The 19,255-nt window shown below is 42.0% G+C and overlaps 1 protein-coding gene across 3 annotated transcripts in view; it reads right to left on the bottom strand.

The window, feature by feature from the left end:
• Window positions 1-15,468: 15,468 nt before the first annotated feature.
• The window catches only part of LOC106036201 (sodium/hydrogen exchanger 9), a 138,379-nt gene continuing 134,592 nt past the window's right edge, over window positions 15,469-19,255 (bottom strand). For 2 of the 3 annotated variants that reach the window (XM_067002349.1, XM_048063202.2), the window contains one exon: window positions 15,469-18,926. In XM_067002349.1, the coding sequence (XP_066858450.1) occupies window positions 18,735-18,926 (192 nt within the window). In that variant the 3' untranslated portion in view covers window positions 15,469-18,734. The remainder of the gene's footprint in view (window positions 18,927-19,255) is intronic. The other variant, XR_001207154.3, reaches the window with a different exon arrangement.

Raw genomic sequence — 19,255 nt, 5'->3', positions numbered from 1 at the left:
AGGAGTTCAGTAGACCTTGATGATGCAGTGAGCTACTGAGAAATGGAATTTCAGTATGAAAGCCAAATTAAAAGTAAAAACAAACAAACAAAAAAAAAAACAAAAAAAACCAAACACAAATATCCTGCTTAGATCAAACAAACTTTGTGCATCTATCTTTCAAGAAAAGGGGAAAGAAGCAAACGCTTATTTTGTTGGCAAACCTATTTTTTTTTTAACCCGAAGCCAAGCAGATTTTTGTTTTACTTTACTATTTTCCTCCTCGTTATAACTGATCTTCAGAAACATAATTTCAGGCAACTTAAATGTTCACACTTTGAAAATGTAGAAACAAAATACCTTGGTATTTCCCATGAGAATAATTTAGTGCGAAAATGTTAAAGTGGAGTATTTCAACCTTTTCAAGGATCCCCATCTACGCTTTCGTTCAAAGCCTGTTTGCTGGACTTGATGTGGGTTTGTGACCAGTTTTTTTTCCCTCCGAGCTCCAGTTCTGAGTTTGAAAACAGCAAGCCACGACACAGGATTTGATCTCAATCTATCTGACTGTAGGCATATCACGTGCTCTCTGTCTCCAGTGCTCAAGAGGGGAACACCGCAGACTCATGTACTTGGTTATTCTGTTGTGTAACAAGGCATGCTCAGGGCTTGGACAAAAGCAGACCTTGTGGATTAGGTCTGCAGGGTTTCATGAAACTGCACGTAGCAGTTGGAAGCAGCAGAGCTGGAGAAGCAGTCTGATGCTGTGAAACAGAGCCACCATTCAGAGCAGTTCTGCATCTGTGCCGTGTAGGCTGTAAATGGCTATTGCCAAGCCTGGTCATCTCCAAGAATATATGTATGTACATGGCAACAAATTAGAGCAGCAGTGCAAGTAGCCTGGTGCTCCTGGCTTGGTTCGCTCTAAAGAAATGACCCACCCTCAGTCCAAATCCCTTTTGGCTGCAAAGAAGCAGGGCACAAGTTTAATATTCTGGATAATAAACAGAATACTGAATTAAAATCTGGATGATGCACCAGACAGGGAATCGTTTGTGCTGCTCTGCTTGTTTCTCTTTGGGCTTTTTGCCTAGCTGGCCAGCACCCAGGGAGTGCAAACTGCTGTGGCTCACTCCAGGAGACCAGCAGCCGAGGGAAACTGGTTGGGAATTAAGTCCCACTTCCCATTCCTGATGATGAGAGGCAATTAGCAACTGTGGCAGGGGAGTGGATGGTCTGTCTGAGGAAAGCAGCTTGCTGGGGCTCTGGAGGGAACAGCAGCTGCTTGGAGAGGAGGAGTAAAGCACTTGGACACAATGGTGTGTAAGGCCAAGCCTACAGCTGTAATACAAAATGTTGTTTTTGAAATCCTGAGCTGATTCAAGCAACAGCCTGGCTAAACAATTTCAGTGCATAATAAATAAGGGATAACAAATACTAAGTGAGAGAGCTGCCTGAAGTACGCGTGCACACAATGCGGTGGGGCAGTTAGAGGTCAGCAGCCAAGGAGGCAGAATGGAGCAGCCTGGGGGTGGTTTTCAGGCTCAGTCAGAGGGTGTGGGGAGGGCGGGGCTGGGGCAGCATCAGGTGCCCTGTATGCAGAGAGAAAGGGGTGGGCATCAGTCAGGAGGCTGCTCTGCAGGGATGTGGGGGGCAGCGCACAAGAGTAATGCAGTATGTGAGGCTGTCACGGGGCGCTGGATGTGTGTGAGGGTAAATATACCTACAAGGAAAAAAGATCACAAAAGTGAAGGGGGGTGCGTCTGGGGTTATAGGAGGTAGGAAGCACGCAAACATCCAATAGGATACCCCTAAAATGAAAGGGCAGGAATGGAGGGAAAGTGGAGAAATTGAATTATTCCTGTATAAAGGGCAAAAGGGATTTGAAAGGGAGCCCGAAAGCATCTTGTAGTCACAAAGTGTACCTGGGGGAGTTGCTTCGACTATGAGTGACCCAGGTTATCACCAACAAATAATTAAATTTCTGTTATAAGCAAGAGAAACTTATAGAACGGGGACACTAATGCACTGTGTAATGATCTGCTGTAGGAGTGTATGCCTCTTGTGTGCGTGGGGAGGCCCAGAGACCTCCAGCAGGGTCTGAGTTTTTCTCATGACGAGTGTTCTAAACAGCAGAAGAACCCAGACAGCTTTAAAAATAACTTGAAATTTAAGTGTATTTATGTATCACTGTGGAGAAACTCTTCATAAAAGTCCCAGCAATATGTTATGCCTTAAAAAAGAGGACATAGGTGGGAAGTGAAGAATAACAGAAATGGCAAGAATTGAGTAAATTAAGTTCATAGAAGAGGAGCTCTGAGCTGTAGACAGAAAATAGTGGGAACAGATTTCTCATTTCTGCCAGGTATAGGGAATAGAGTCTTTCCTGACCTTTTAATCAGATAAGTATCTGAAGTCTTATTTACTTTTAATCTTTAGGAAGAAGGGAAGGTGCACAAATCTGCTTTTGTCATGAGAACATAGTGAGACTATTTATAATCACCTGTAACTTATGTGGCTAGATAATGTGTGCTGTTAATTTTGTGGTTTGGAATTGCGGTGTTAAAAGGGTTATTCAGTGTCCTGCATGCATTTACTTGTCCCAAACGCTTTCTCTAAATGAATAGTTCAGGTAGACTGCATTTAATGCCAGTCTGGTTAGAAGTAGGGCTGTTAAATGGGAAGTGGTTTATTAATTACTATTTTTACAAGCTGTGATAGCTTACCTTTATCATTTGGAGAGATTCTTATTTTGCCCTTCCGCTTAGTGCAAGGTCATGGAACCATTGATTCAGCGTTTGGTACAATTTGCAGTTAAAGAGATGGAAACCAGGGGTGAGCAAGTGGAGTGGCTGCAGTTTTAATTTACTTCCCTCCCACCCAACTGATTACCTGCTGCACTTGCAAGTAAAACTAATAACCAGATCGTCAGTTACACGTTTCTGCTCAGTCTGGGGCTTGGCTGGATGCAGTAGTTCTTCCACCAGCAGAGGCCCAGGGATTCTTCGACTGTTGCCTCCACCCTCTTTGCTAAGACAGCAGCAAACCCACGTTGCATACTTTTCTCCAAAAGAGCATATGGTGTTTAGGGTACTGTGCACAGTTAGTCTGTCCTCCAAATTAATTTTAATCCTCTGTAAGACTTTCAACTAATATAGGATGTTTTTTTTAAAGTTGTAAACCAGTGTGATTTGACTGTCCTGGGAAGATATAACTTAAATGCTTCATTGAAACCAAAAGGAACTAACAAACAATGTAGTGCTCTCATATGGAAGGAGGCAGCACAGTGCTGTTAGGGACTGCCTTGCAATCGACAGACTCTGCTTCATGATGCAGTAGCTCTTTGTGGGGGACGGTAAGGATGTCAACTGTAAGGATTTCCATGTGATATGGAAATATCACATGGAATATCACATTTCATATGGAATATCACATTTTCATGTGATATTGGGTTGGAACCACGCTAGCAGCAGCCCTTGTGACCCCAGCTCTGTTTGTGGCACTTGTGCCATTATCAGGTCCTAGCAACTGTGCCTGGCGAGCGGGGAGCTGTGCTCATGGGGCTGCTGCCCTCCTGCCTTGAAATGCTGCCCTCCTTATGCTGCAGGCAGCTCGAGGCAGAAAATGGCCCGACTCCAGCCAGGACTGTGACTGAGCAGTTGGAGAGCAGCTGCTTTGCAAATGGCAGGCCCACTGAAATACCGTGTTTGTGTGTCTTGGCTTCCAGAGCCATGGCGTTCTCCAGGATGAAATACTTTGACAGATGTTAGCTGATGTTTGACAGCTATTGTCCAGAATATATCATACCAGTTAAGATTCCTGTAGGAATACTAGGCTTAGTACTCGGGGTGAGAATAAAATATGGACTGCACAGATTTCTTTTTTCTTTACAAAGAGTTCATGATTAGAATAATCTGTCATAAAGCAGCTGCAAAAAACAACTGAACCCCTGCAGTGTAGTCTCTGGGATTATTTTACATTAAGGAAAAACAATATGGAACAAACTGTCCTTAGCCGCCTTATTATTACGATAACGGAAAGAGGAAAAATCTAACAAAACCTTCAGTAATCCCAGTGATGTGCAGGCACTTCAGGATCTCTGCCAACAATAGCCCAAAGCTCTCTGTGCAACCTCAGCACTAGGTTGCTTCTTGCTCTGTTAGCAGAAGCTTTCTGGTAACAAGTCCTGTTTAGTGTGCTAAGAATTAATTTTATTCTGTGCTTAATAAGTTGTTAGCTCTTGAAAATTTCTGTACTGACAACTGTTGGCATGTTTCATTGGCTGTTTTCCCTGGCTTTCTGGAAGTGTGATTGCGTTACCTTTGTAGGTGCTGGTGGTTTAACAGAGGGATGGATGATAGGAAAGGGAATTCCCTGAGAAAATGATGCTATAAAACACACAATGTACAACTTCTTTGGGAAGCTTCTTCATTCTTGTAGCCTTATTCTTTAAAGCATTTCAGATTCAGAAGTGATTGTGTACAATGAGGGCTATCCGCACTATAGAGCCACTTTCAGAAGAAATGTGGGAGGCAAAGGCAATTCCCCTACAGCTAGTAAAAATGAAGATGCATGATTATTTCTCCTGTTTATAAAGAAATGGGGCTTCATCTTTATGAGAACAGACAAGTTTATTAGTATTGCAGTAAGCCATGGTCAATACAAATATCACAGGCACTACTTTGTCTTGCTAACTATGCTTCATGATGCGGGGAAGGCTTAATCTGTTGCTTGTCATGCCTGGCTAATTGTACTGCTAATAAGAATTGGGTTTTGAGGACTATTGACCTTCATGCCTCTGTGAGAGCTGAGGATGCCCAGCACTGGACAGGATGAAACCTTCTAGTTTTCTCTTGCTGCTGATGTAAATGAGGAGTAAAATTCTTAGATACTCTAGCATGGTTATGGTGAAAGAGAAGACTGGGTGCTTGTGTGTTTTTTTTTTTTTATTGGTGATACTGGCTGTTGTGGTGGCAGTCACCAGGTGTGAATGATAATGGTGAATGGAGAGGAACATTTCATGGAAACAGGAAATGGCAGATAATAGCAACTGAAATGAAAATGAGCTGGGTCTGCAGCACCTACACAGCAAGGCAGGGAAAGGAGAGAGACAAGACAGGTAATATGGCTTCTCTCATCATGTTTAATTTTTTGATGGGGATGGAAGCCTGAGACGGAGCTGGAGGCAGCAGACTTTCTTGTCTAATCCCCAGGCACTTCGCCCTTTTCAAGAGTAACCAGGGGAACCTGGCATTAGTCATTCCTTCAGGTGGCTGGGGAGCAGGAGGGATTTATGGCTGAGCAGCGAAGGGTTTACAAGTCAGTCAGAACTCATCTAATCGCAGCCACTGAGCTGACTTTAATTTGAGCATTTGGTGTTGTTGGCAAGCTTTCCATCTATCATAAACAAAGCCACCAAATTAATGAAAATACTTGCCAACCCTCTTACCTCCCCCACAAAAACATTAAACAGGCAAATGGCAAAGACGTGTCTGATGTTGAATTAATACTGGCAGGGGTGGGAGAAAGCATCTATTGATCTGTTTCACATAGGCATGTCTATAACTCAGATGACTGTGTTAAGATGAAATAGCAGGTACAGAGAAGTAGTTTGAGTATTGGAAGAGAAGGAATCTGCCTCTAATAATTGTACACATGGGCAAAGCAGCCTTTAAAGCAAATCAAAGCAAGGAGGTTGGTCTAAATTGAACTCTGCTACAACTCCACCGAGGGCAGTAGCATTACACCATGGATGGATTTGTCTTTCAGCCCTCCACAAAGGGGGCATTATTGTGGCTGCTGAAATGAATTGACAATATAGTGGGTCTCAGGAGGGGATATTCAGAACAGTAAAAGCCCTGGCCAGGTACTGCAGGTGGTGCAAAGGGCTCTGTGTTCCCCACAGTGCCACAGGGAGGCCTTTTTCTTCTTGAAAGGCAGTGATGAGAGTGATAGACGGCAGCCTACCTGCCTGTAGAAGTCGTCGTTAATGTTGGCAGAAATAATCAGGCCTTTGTTCTGGGGTGGGGGGAAGCAGCCAGCAGCCTTGCTGAACAAGTGGAAGTGTTAGTCAGGTTGTGTGCATCTCTTCTCTGGGGCAGGGAAGGGAAACACTTGGGAAGACAATGCAAAGCTCATACGGTAGTAATACTCCCTGCTTTATTTACAGTTTGTAGCACTTTCAACTCAGGGTTCTTCAGTGACAGCTAAAGCTAAGCAGTACCAGACTTTTCCAGATAAACAACCTTCAACAAAATAACTGTGTGAGGCAACTCTGATTTAGTAAGTGGCACTCTTCTCCCTGACTCAATTCTGTAGCACCAGGAGTCTGGGGACACTGCTGTCATTTAGGCAAGCAATGGTCGAGAGTCCTTGGTTACTTGTGACAGAAAAGATACCTTGCTTCCTTTCTGAAAAAAAAAAAAAAAATGTAAGGATTGCATTCATGTTCAGGGTCAGCTCCTTCAGCAACAAAAATGTAGGTTACTCTAAATAAGATTTTTCCGTTGCCTTTCTCAGCTTGTGAATGTGGAAGGGCTGAAAGTGCCACTTCTCTGCCTAAATTTTAACATTTAAAAGTAAACTTTGATTTATGTTCCAGTCTTCCTCCCAGCTTAATTGAAATTTGGATCAGGCCATTTGCAAAGAGGAGAAAAAAAACAAGTACACTCGCTTTTCTGTGAGAACAGTAGTCTTCGAGTTTCAGCAGGGTGAAAATGCCAAGAAGAAAGACTTCATTTTCATAATGATGAGGAACACGCTGGGAGCAACAGATTGAAATTAAGGGAAGAAACTTTAGGCTTTATATCATGAACATAGTCTTGCAGTGAAGCCTATGTGCCACTGTGCTGTGTCCTGAGGAAAGAGGCAGAGCAGGCCAGCAGCTGGCTCTGAAGCAGGAAAGCTGAAACACTGAGCTGGGTGGCTGCTGGTCCTCTGTGATTCCCAGCCTTTCCAAGCTCTGGGCAGAGACTGTTTCAGCCTCAACTCCTGGGGCAGGGGCCAGTAACATGGGGCTGTTCTGCCCCAAGTGTGACTGAAACTGTGTGCAGGGTTTTTGCCAGAGGAGTGAGAAGCAGCCCCTGATGCAATCTGCTCCCACCAGATGGGTCAACTTTTGTCTGCACCATTGAACCTCAGCTCTCTGCTAGTCCAGATGCAAGTCCAAAAAATGTCTGAAGACAAGACTCCACACCCCATCTGCAGCTTGTCATACAACAGAGGCAATGCAACATACTTTTTGCTGGAGCAAATGGGACCTCCGAGTTACCTAGCAGTTGCTGATTTGCATGTAATTGTTTCCAGTAAATGCTGGAACATTCACTGTGTAACACAGTGCCTTCAAGTCCCTTGTCCTCCCATCCTTGGAGTACTGATTTCGGGTCCCTCTTGCAGTTCAGCGGAAAAGATGACTACAGAGGCTCTCTCCCCAGCCTGGCTTCCTGGTATGCAGTGTGGGGATCAGTGAAGGGCAGACGCAGCCTTTCCTGCTTGCTTGGCAGCACTGGCAAGGAGACCAGCCAGGTGTGCGTGGCTGGGATGTCTGGCCCAGTAACTTTCTAAGCTACGTTCCCAACATGAGGTGAGGTGTGGGCTCTAACTCATCCCATTGCAGTGGGACATGCTTTGAGGTGGAAGGCAGACTGGAAGTTTTTGATGGTATCTCCTTTAAGCTCAAAGATCAGAAATCATTTGATATGTCTACCTTCTGAGTTATAAAAATCCTGAAGTCCCTCAATCCTCTTCAAAAAAAAAAAAAAAAGGCAGACCAAGTTGCTAGTCAGAGGGATTTTTTCTCTTGGGAAAATGCTATAGTGCTAGCAGTGCATTAGAGAAATTGGCTGTGCTGTCTAGATGTACACTGTTCAAATAGCTGTAAAACTTCTTTTAGGTATTTGAATTCAAGCTGCTGTTGCAAGACAGGGAAAAGTAGCCCCACAAAACAGGGAGCACTTATAGGGTAACTGCCATTGTGCATGGCAAGCCTCACTCTTAGCTCAGTAACACTGCCCGCTTGGGGACTAGGATAGGATTAAGCATCTCACTCATAAGAGAAACCTGCAGCTGAACTCACGCACAGTAAGATTTCAGCAGGTAGATTTGAAATGAAGATCACAGTGGGGTTCCGAGCCCTAAGGGAGCTAAGAGATGTCCTAAGGGAGCATCCCCTCTGACTGACACCCACCTTGCTTGCAGCTACAAAACAGGTGATTAAAATGTGTGTCGGTGCTATTAGTGACCCCTGTCTTATCAACACTGGAGATGAAGGTGGGTGACACAAGGACCCAGCTGCGTAGACCCTGGCTGGCCCGGTTCTGGTGGCAGATGGATGGGTTTTCCCATGGTTGATGTGTTGGGCAAGCAGAGCTGCCCTCTGACAGCACTGCTGCTCCTTTCCAGCCCAGCCGGGAGCCTGCTGGGGCCTCGTCTGCTCTGCTGGTCACAAGTGTCTGTTAGCTCCCCTCCCTGAAACTGAAAGCCGTGTCAGACGTTGAAATTTCTTAACTTCTCTAATTCATTTAAACTGAAAAGATCCAATTGCAAGAAGAAGAGAGAATACATATATACGAAATATACTTTTTACCCTAACTTTTTTTCTTGAAAAATAACGATTGTATTTCATAGAAACTAAGTAACTGCTCCCCTTGTTATGAAATGATTTCTTTAGTTTGGAATCATGTCATCACAGGGAGAAAAATCCAAGAGAAAAAAGCTCAAAGAAAATGAAAACATCTTTTAAAACTAGGAAAAGTCTAGGCTTTATTCTAGCAAAAGAGATCTGACTGGGGAAAGGGTTTGTGTACTTTTTCTTCAACGAAGTTTTTTCTTCTGTGTGAACTTTCTTGTGTTCTCTTCCCAAGCTTAAAAAGCAAACAAACAACTTTTTGAACTTGGGGAACTTGCCAAGTTCTTCCAAATGTGCAATTCTTATTGTATAGATTTCCTTTTGATACTGAAGGTCGTGATACTTAAATGTCGTGATACTTAAATGTCTAAATATTCTCTGTAGGAGGATAAAATGAATGTTTTTGCTAAAGGGAGAGCTTATGAATGACTTTTGATTTGATTTTTTAAAATGAAAATCTGCCAGCTCCATGCAGCTGGGTGTTTAATTCATAGTGAACAATTTATGCAGAGGACTTGTGTTCATAAGTCCTTTTTTTAACGTAGTCCTAATTTCAGGCTTAACTCCAGTTTAACAGATGCTTTTGCCCATGAACTTATTAATAGACAGTTCTCTTTCCTTTAACTAGTGCGAGTTTCCTGGCTTTGTCATCATGTTCCCATTTAAACCTCTGGGGGTTTTGAGGCCTTGTCATGGAAAAAAGATGATTGTTGTGGGTTGGAGCTTATTTGGGTGAAGCCGACCCTGAGCCAGCAAAGAGAGGAAGCGAGCTGGTTTGAGAGCACAGGAATTCATGTGATAAATGACTTTTTTAATGCTAGCCCATCACTGCTGGAGCAAAGAGATATTTCTCCTGCCTTATCTGGAAGCCCTGTGCGTGTCCTGTGTCTCCAGCTGGGTTGTTGGGCTTTGGGCCAGGGAGCACCTGAGAAGGACGCTTAGCTGAGGCCCAAGGAGGCACATGCGTGGTTTTATATAATGCCTGTTCTAGGGGGGAACAGAAAATCCCCATCTCTGAAATCTTACTCTTTATGAACTTGAATTAAAAACTGAAATTTCTTACGGGATTCAATATTGTTTCACAACTTTAATCTTTTTAGCTTTACTTTTGAATTTGGGTGTAGTATACAATATCAAATAATGTCCTTCTACTAATATTTAACGCAATAAGGAATTAAATGTTCAACACTTGAATCAAAACAATCAGAATGATTGATATTGACTTCTGTTCCATTGAGCTTGTAGTGAAGTCAGTGCAGTATTGTGCAGTATTTGATTTTTGATGTAATGGTGCTTTTTGGATTCCCAAATGTCTAAGCAATGTTTTGATCACTTCCACTGAAGTGCCCTGCAATGATGAGAACTAATTTAACTATGCCCAAGTTGCTCTGAATCCTGTGGCTTATATGAGGTCCTGCAATGGAACAGCAAGGGTGAAGAGTGTCCAAGGGGGGAATGAAATAATAAGGTGCAGAAAACTGACTATCAATGAATGTCAAGAATAGAGGGCTCTGATTTTGTCCTCTGAACTCCTGTACTGGCTTTGCTGGTTGCCTGCCCTGTTGAGATGAAACAGAATACTTAATATACAGAGAAAAAAGGATGCGACTGAGTTCGGGGAAAAGAGGTTTAATTGCTACCTCCAGACACCTTCAAAGGGTGATGCTTGCTGGCCCTCACCTTTGTATGAATACAGTTCTTTTTTTTTCTTAAAAAAAAAAAAAAGTTTTAAGGCGCCATTAGGAGCTGGTGGAGCAGATCATCCTTTGGAGAGGATGCTTCAGGCATTGCTTAGGTCTAGCCATCATGTCTATGGCCTTGCACTGCTGCATCCAAAAGCGATATTTCTCTGTGCAGGAAGGTTCTCAGGACATCCATGTTAACTAAGGTTATGAGCAGTAGCCCAGATAGTACAGGAGGCATAAGCTGGAGCAGCCATCACAAAATCCACTGCAGTGCACGCTGAGCTTTCACACAAATCCTGGCTCTCCTGAGAAGTCATGCAGAGTGCCCCCCCACTGCTTCGGAGGGGAGGCTGAGATGCTAAGCGAAGGATGGAGTCACCGCTCCTCATACTTGCCCAGGTCTTAGCCTGGTTCTCCTGGGTATTGTCTACTTCAAAAAAGAGAAGAGGTGTGGGTGGTAAAGAGAAAGCAATGGCCTGAAGGGCAGTCAATACAGTACTGCTTAAGTCTCCAAATCATTCCTCAAACAGTAGCTGAGTCATAGTGCTATGGAAATTGGTTGCAGTCTTTGAGTAGGGAACTTTATTGCGCTGACCAGAAAAGTGTGTTTTGTGCTATGCCTTTGTTTTACTTCCAAGCCTTGTTGGGAGCAATGAGTGGTTTTGGCACTTCCGATGCCCTAATTTCAGTGTAATTTGAGGGTTGCAGTAGGCTTCAGTGTGAGCTGCTGTGTATTCATTACTTCTAAAAGTTAGATCACTTATTTAGGAGCTTAAGCTTAGACTTGCTGTTAACCTGAGCAGAGATATTTTTTTTTTAACACGAAACAAAGCTTTGGACAAGCTTGGACTCTTCCAAAATTAATTCAGTAGGAAGCAAATTTAAGGCAAAGCGAGGGTTGTTACCGACTGCCCCAATCTATCCTCTGTCAGGTTGCTGCAGGAAGTGAAGGGGGAAGAGGCAAAGGGGAGGCGGTGTGCTGCTGGCAGCACCTGGACTTTCCCTACCCTAATCCTGAGGGCTGGAGCAGGGCGATAGCGCTGGCTGGGGTCACCCAGTTAGTGTGCTGGTTACTGCGGCAGACTGAGGGGTACTAAAATAACTTTCTAAGTACTCAGAAGTTATTGAGAGGTCCAGAAAATCATTTGGAAAACCCTGAGACAAAATTCATGTACTCTTCTTTACTCCCATTTTATACTGCTTAGATTTCTTGAAAAGAAAAATATGTAATGGAAGCCTTTGAGGTCATTCAGATCGTACTTATGTTACAGCCAGCTAAAAATCTGTAGAGGAGTTGCACTAAATCATTAAGGAGCTGTGACTATTTCAACTGAGGGCATCCATGAACCCGAATCCACTTTAATAAATGTTGTTAACTGGGGCTTAAATGGTTTCAGAAATTGCTGTCAGATGTCTAGAATAAACAGTTTTCCTTGTTCTCCTGATTAAGGAGAGACACTAAAAAAAAAAGTCAAAAAATACTTGTTAATGCAAATGCATTAAAACTGTTCTGGAGTATATATGTGGTACAAGAAGTGTCACTTGTTTGTTCATTGTAGGTGTTTCATCAGCGTTAAAAAATTACAAGTAACTTCAAAGCTGTGTGTACAGAAGGTATAAAACCTCCATAACGTGGTTATGAGTGTTCTTCCTTGGGAAATCTAGCTGGAATATCTGCCTTTGCTTACAGACTTAGGCAGGTTGTGTTCCTGATGTGTTTCTGAAGTGACAGTTAAGTAGTTATTGGCGAAGGTGGTTTAGAATTACCGTTTGTGAACACCTGAACTACTCTAAAAGTCAGGGACACTGTCTCCATTTTCCTTTCTATGTAATGAAGTTCTCTTCCAGTATTTACAACTTCAGCTTTGGGATAAATCACTGCATTTTCCAGTGAACCAGGTCAGGGTAAAACCCTGCCAGGTGCTGGTGCGTGTGGAGCTTGTCCCGGTGGGGAGGATTTGTTTTAAACCCAACATAGGGAATCGAAGGATCTCTGGCAGATTCTCCATTACTGATGTTCAGGCCTCTAAATATCAGGATCTGAGTGACAGCAGACTGATTCCCGCAGTAAGCGAAGCAGTTATGGAACAGAAAACAAAAAAAAACAGAAAACATTTTTTTTTTGTGTACATGTTGCATTCCACAGGGTTTCTTTTTTTTTAAAAAAAAAAAAAATCCTTTATTCTGGTTAATTCCTGTGATAAAATAAAATAAATGAGCACTTGCTTTTAACTTTCATAGCCATAGTGAAGTGCCTGAAGGATACCCCAGTGTGCTTGACCCATCTGTCTTCATGTACAATCTGTACTTGGAGTAGGCATTAGGTAGCTGACACGCTCTTACATTGGTTTCTTTTTGAAGAACCATTACATCTTTGGGTGTGAATCCCACACTAAGGGAGAAAGAACTTCATAAAATATTTCTAGCCAAAGCAGTGAGGAAAGTGAAGTTTTCATTCTAAAAGTAAGCCAGAGAAGGTGAAAGAGACAACTTGGTGAAAAAACAAATAGCTGGCAAGGCAGGGGGAGAAGAAATGAAGAAGACTGAGGAACTTATATCTTGAGTTGTTTTTCCACACTTCTGCAAATAGCAGGCTGGGTGTTGCCTTTATTACTTTGCTAACAGTGCTGTTGAAGGATTAGCCTTTCATCCTGGCTCCTTTTTCTTCATTTTCTTTAAATTTGGTCAACCTTCAGCTGGCAGCCATGTCTCCCTTTAGGCCTGTGGAGTGCTAAAGTTTTTACAGCGCAGTATTAGAGCCAGGGATGGAACTCTGGCAAAAGTTTTAGCAGCATTCTTCAGGCTAATTCTTCATTTCTTTATTGGCAAATACTTTGCTGGAGTTTTTAGTCTGCAGTTGCCACATAATATCTTGGTGATCTTTTTCAATTGAAGCGTCTTCTTTAGCACTGAGTTCTGTCTCCCCTTCCTTCCTCATTCATTTATTCATTTCCCTTTCTTATATTTTCATTTCCAGTCAGGCATGTATGCAAAAGCACTGGGTTACATTTAGATGGTACTGTACCTCTGGAGTCAGAAATTCCATTTTACTTATGGGATATTACCCTACTTCAACTCACTTGCCTGTAACTTGTCCTAGGCCTGCGTAATGCCTAATATCACGGCATAAGGTTATTCCTTTCAATGTTTAGGTTGTTAGGTGTAGTGCTCTCTAGTTTCAAATCCTTACTGAGTGAGGCAGCAGTATGTTATTTCTGTCCAGATGCAGCACACAGAAGCAGACAGCTAGGTAGTAAAGAAGGATGTAGTGCTGTGGCTGGAAACCACCCCTGGGCATTCCTCGCTGCTGCTTCTGGCACCAAGGTTTCAGGCCCTGCTGGGTTTTCGCTGGGTTTTCACTGGGTTATGTTCATTCGGTTTGCTCAGATTTGAGAATCCTCTGAGGGCTGAAACAATATTTGTTCTTTTGTACCTCAGATCTGATTTTTGTAGGGGAGTAATAGAGACCAGTGACACTGAATTAAGTGGGAAGATGTTGCCCGTGCTCTGACAGTGGTAGAAAAAGGGTTATTTTGGAGCAGAGTTGTTCCTATGGCCCCCATTGCGCAGCAGAGCTTGTGCAGTGCTCCCTGCCTCCTGTGGTGTGCCCAGAGCCAGGGTGGGCTGCTGTGGGAAGAAGACAATGTGCCTGTTAACAGTGGGGAAACTGGAAGTATGCAATTATGACACTTAAACCTTTAACCCTCCCAATATTGAAGGAAAAATGTGTCCAAATGTTTGTCCAATTCTGCTGAGCAGTAATACCTACTAGGAAAGCTAGTCATTGAGCTAAAGGAAGGCATTTCATGAGCTGAAAATTAACTGGTATTGGGACCGATGCAATAACTTACTGCTTGCTTGGGAAATTTGGATTGATTGGAGAGTTTAAGCTCTGAAAGACTGTTTATAAAATAAAAATGTTGACAAGCCTTTCACGGTTCATGAAGGAGAACTCATGTCTGTTGGGATTATACTGTCAGGGATGAGCTTGCTTGTGTTAAGTTCTTTACAGTGCTCAAAAGTGGTTTGCTGTAAGATGTTGAAAAGGGCTATTTTGCATTTCACTGGAAGGAAGTAGGGGAAAGTAACTTTGCCTTTAGAAGTAGCTTCCAATCTTTAAAGTGGGTATTCAGCTTTTTCCTTAAGTGCGTAATAGATATTAGTGTCCTGAGGATTCACCGTACTCATGAAAAAAACAATTTTGAAAACATGCGTAGTATTTATGTGCATCTACAGTGACTTAAGTATCTCGCTGCTTTTGTGTTGTACCCCAATACACCTAGCAATTGGGACCTTACAGGTCTGCATTACTTGATGGCTGATAGCAAAATACAGACCAGCTGTCACAAGGGCAGACAGACCTATTGTACAGATCATTCAAAGCCCAGCATGGAGCTTAGGTTGCTCAGTGAAAGGGGTGTGAAACACTCTTGGCTTCAATGCAATTAGTTTAGCAGCTTAAGTTATGTACAGGGTTAGTTGGTCTGGAGTTAGCCCTAATGTGGTTACTGAGGAAAAATGGGATCTTTTTAACACAGCTGTGCAGATGTTTGCTTCTAGTGGCCCTTGCTTTCAGCGAGGTTACCAAATGTTTCACTTCTCTGTGAAAGTTATCATTGTGACCTGATATTTTTAGACCAGTGTCTTTGGGGCTGGCTCTCCTATCTCCTATTTATATCCTGGATTCATTCTGCTGCTTCCAACCAAGCAAACCAGAGGGTGTTTGCCAAACACTCTCTGCAGCTCAATATAAAACTTCACTTATTACTTCTGAAAACTGAAAGGTTTAGGAGTATTGCAGATTTCTGTCTCTACTAGTATGTTGGCCTTCAAACATACAGTCACTGTTTTGATAATATTTTACATCTCTCTTTTCCAAGCGGTGTTCTATTAGATTAACTTGGATAGGAAGAATAGCTTCACATTTATGTGTAACTTGCGGGTTCAGTCAAATGCAGTGAGATATTGAGTAGTTTAAATCTCTAGCATATGAACTGTATATTAACATTAAAGGCCTTTCAACATCCATTGCTCTGTTTAAATGGTTGTGCAGAATTACTTGTTGCCAGTAATTTTTACTTGAATACAAATATATCATCTGTTCTAATGTTGTTTTAACTCTCTTAAACTGCATGTCACGAAAAGAATAACTTAAAATTAGGCAATGGCAAGGCTGAATAGTGTAATGGATCATCAGGACTTTTATTGCCATTTAATACAAGTTTCAGGTTTGCTTGCAGCTCAAATTACATTTCCTAAAAGCCAATGGTACTTTTGTTGCTGAGCATAGTCCCGGAGGATAAAGCCCCATCTTTCTGGGACCACTGATTGAGCTTCTTGACAGGCTTAGCATAAAAATCTGACATGAAGAAAGAACTTTCCTGTTACAAGAGATGACTTTCTTTACCAAGTTAAGTTTAGGCATACAGACACAACAGTGAGGGGAGTTTTCACTACCGACTCTTTTTTGAATAAACAGAACTTCAGACCCCAGAGCTCTCCATTTATCACGTTTCTCACAAGTGTGAGAGATCTGGACACAGAGATGACAAATCATCAAAAACTCCGTAGAGTATACTGTGGGATGGGTTGCAGAGCGGAATCTAAGAGCAGAACTCTTTTTGGGAAGAGTTTGTCATTTGCAGTTCATGTAGCAGTTGTAAAAAACAGCTTTGCATCTTCTTAATATAGTAACAGCTTATTGATTTGCACTGTAAGCTCAGGAATGGGGTCCATGCTTCCCAGGGAATCTGGGAAGCCTGGTGGCAAGTACTCAGTACTTCTGAAGAGTGCAACAGGATATCCTGGCTGCTGAAATCAGGACTGTGATAGTACCCGTCCACGATAATTTCTCATGGTGTTGCCACATATTTATCTCACTGTGGCGTGTCTCTACCTGCTCTCCTGCTTCCAGTTGTCTTTACCACTTCCCACAATATGCTGCAGGATGTGCAGTACTAGGCAATAAAACCTTACTTTCTCACCCTTTCTCCTACTCATGACCTACTACGCATCTTTTTTCCACAACACAAAGCTAAAAAAGGCAGGGAGTTGGAAATCCATTACTTTTTCTCAGAACTTTTCATGCCTCATTTTTTTTTTTTTTTAAACTACATGGGGACTAAGTTCCTTTGAAGTTCCTTGTTTAGTGTTTTGGGGAAAAAAAATGCCAGTTTAAACTTCTGATCTTTCATAATGGCATATAGAGATCCAGTGTTCAAACTTATGCTTAAAGCAGTTGTTCTAGAGCCACACTTTTCCAGGCTAATTAATTACTGGTTAAGAATGACTAAAGCTTGATTATATTGAAGCTTGTATTTCAGCTTCCATCTGTGGTGAAATCAAGATGTATTCAGCCTTATAACCATTCATGGAGATGGCTTGATTTTTATTCTTATGGTTTAAAAGTTCCTTGCTTATTGACTGTGCATTTGAGAATGACCCTACTAGAAAAGGTTGATTGGGAAAGTTATCATGCACTGTTAGTTGAAACTGTGGAGGTTAGGAAAGGTACACGTTGTGAGAACAATAGCCTGGTTCTACCACTGTGTTTGCAGTACCTCGCTGGTGCAAATGCTGATCTGCCCTAACGTGTGATAATAGTATGTGGCAGCTCGTTGTGTATGTGATTGACCACTTGTTTAGTCAGTTCCTGCACTTATGCAAACAATCAATACTTTCATACCTAAATTCTGCTCTTGTTTTTATATCTAACTACCACTGACTTCACTACCAATGTGAAAGTGTATGCCCAGAATAAGTACAGAAAGAGGTTTATCCTTGTTGCCAGTCTTAAGATATATTTTTTCCAGATATATTTGATAAGAGACTACTTTTTCCTTAAGGCAATACAAAATGAAACAGATGATTTCTTAAAGTATACACTTAAAATTATTTTACAAACAGCAACGCTGTTTACAGCTTGTAAGTTTTGTGCTGTGAAGCTGTAATGACAAATGCCTTGTGGAATAATTGCTGTATAAACAGTGGTCATGCCCATTCAGTGCAGCAGTGTGTGTGTGTGGGGAGACAGCTGCTGATTTTATCAACTTGAATGCCTCCTGCTACTAATGTTCATTTTGTGGCATCATGGTGTGACCCTATACAAACTATGCTATAAAGTGTGTTTAGAAAGCAGCTCCTGGACTGGTTGTCAGGAAAAGGCTACACTGTGAGCATGAAGAAGCTTGATTTACCAAAAGACTGAGGTTCTGCAATGCATGTTAAGTATTTTTATATCATGTACTCTTCAGAAAAATCTTCTTCCTTTCCTGTATAAATTCAATAGTTACTAGAGTTCATGTTTACAGAACTAGTGATATCCATGTCATGCTTGTCTGCTCACATGTATGCGTCTTGTTCATCTTTTTTCCCTCCAAGTATTTTTTCTTTTCTGTACCAAGTGGGACATTCTCCACAGTGGTAGTGTCTATTATTTCAGCATAACTTACTGGCTTGGTGGCTGGAGTCTTTATATTTGGGTGAAGGATGCAGCCTCAAATCCCTTCTAAGCAGAGGTAATGTTGTTTCCTACACTTTGGGTTATAGAAAATCTTGATGTGGGGAGTGCTGGGTAAAGCAGCACTTCTGATCGTGCTTCATGCAAAAAACCTATGCTAGTTCTTAAATGAATCAAAAGCTTGTATCTTGATGGGAGCCTCCCTGGAGTTTGTAATAAGCAGCTTAAATCTCACTGTTCTCTGGGTCTTGAGACAGCTCTACTTCTTAGCCATCTCCTACTAGCTGCCTCAAGCAGCTCATTTCTGTGTGCAGGCTTTTCTGGATCATTTAGGAGATGCTTTTGTCCTTTTAAAGGCAGTCTAGGGAGCACTGGGGCTGTAGATTTGCTAGGCAACAAGAGAACCCAAATTGGGTGCTTTAACTCTGAGTGTTGAGAAACAGATGTTCTTTTTTAGGATGTACCTTAAAGCTTTGAATGCAGGAAATGCTGTTAAATGCTCGCTTTTATTTCTAAAATCCTTTCCATTGTGTTGTGGATCTGTTCAGGAGCAGCTGTATAAAAATTGCTGAGAGCATGAGTATGTTAGGAAGGTATTTCTTTCCATCCTGGCTGGTTAAAGCTGCATTCAAAGGCCAGCGTACATGTGTGAGTGGCATGATACAGTCAAATGCAATGTGAGAAAACACATGACTGTAATGGGTTTACAGTGGGCTGGCAGTGCCTACGTTTTTGATGACAACTGCGGTGGTTTAAAAAAAAAGACAAAACTGCATATTGTTGTAGTTATATAAGTGATGGTAAACTTTATGTAGAGGAACAGGAATTTACTTGGTAAGATATGAGGTTTTTGTGCTTAGTAGCTTAGTACACTTTCTAGTATCTTGCTCATGTAATATCTTTTCTTTCTTTGGTTTACTTTTTTTTTTTTTTTTTTACAATTTAAAATTACTGTTCATGCCAGTGAATTTAGCTGACGTTGACATTATGTGTGTTCAAGCTGGAGTTTGTATGTTCCTAATCCAAGGTCTCCTTCACAAATATCTTCCTTGCCTGTGGCCTGGGTGCAGCCTGTTCTGTCCTGTGTTGGCACTGGTGCATGAGCAGAGGATTCATAGTTTTCACTCAGTTCATCATTATTTATGATATAACCGGTGTCCTCGTTCTTCAGTTGATCCTGTGTTTCAGACAAGGAAAAACATCAGAGGAAGAAACTATATAGAGAAGGATTTTTAATAAAGCTTAAATGAAAAACAGGTCTGAAGCAATTTCACTTTGACTTTTTTGCCTTTTTTTTTAAGCTACTAATTTACCATGTTAACCTCATCTTGATGTTGATTAAAGCAAATAGTTGCTTACCATGGTCAGCTCTCAGGCAGTACTGGGGAACATAGTTTACCATCCAGACCTAAAATAACTTCAGTACTTAGATATTACTGATGCCAGTGGAATGGGACAGCCAATACTTTCAGCATCTGACTGAATTATTTAAAATATTTCCCGTAT

Source organism: Anser cygnoides, chromosome 9 (genome assembly GCF_040182565.1).
Source record: "Anser cygnoides isolate HZ-2024a breed goose chromosome 9, Taihu_goose_T2T_genome, whole genome shotgun sequence".
In the NCBI taxonomy this organism is placed as follows: domain Eukaryota; kingdom Metazoa; phylum Chordata; class Aves; order Anseriformes; family Anatidae; genus Anser; species Anser cygnoides.
Note: the sequence above shows the minus strand (reverse complement) of the source record. Positions and strands in the feature narration are given on the sequence as shown.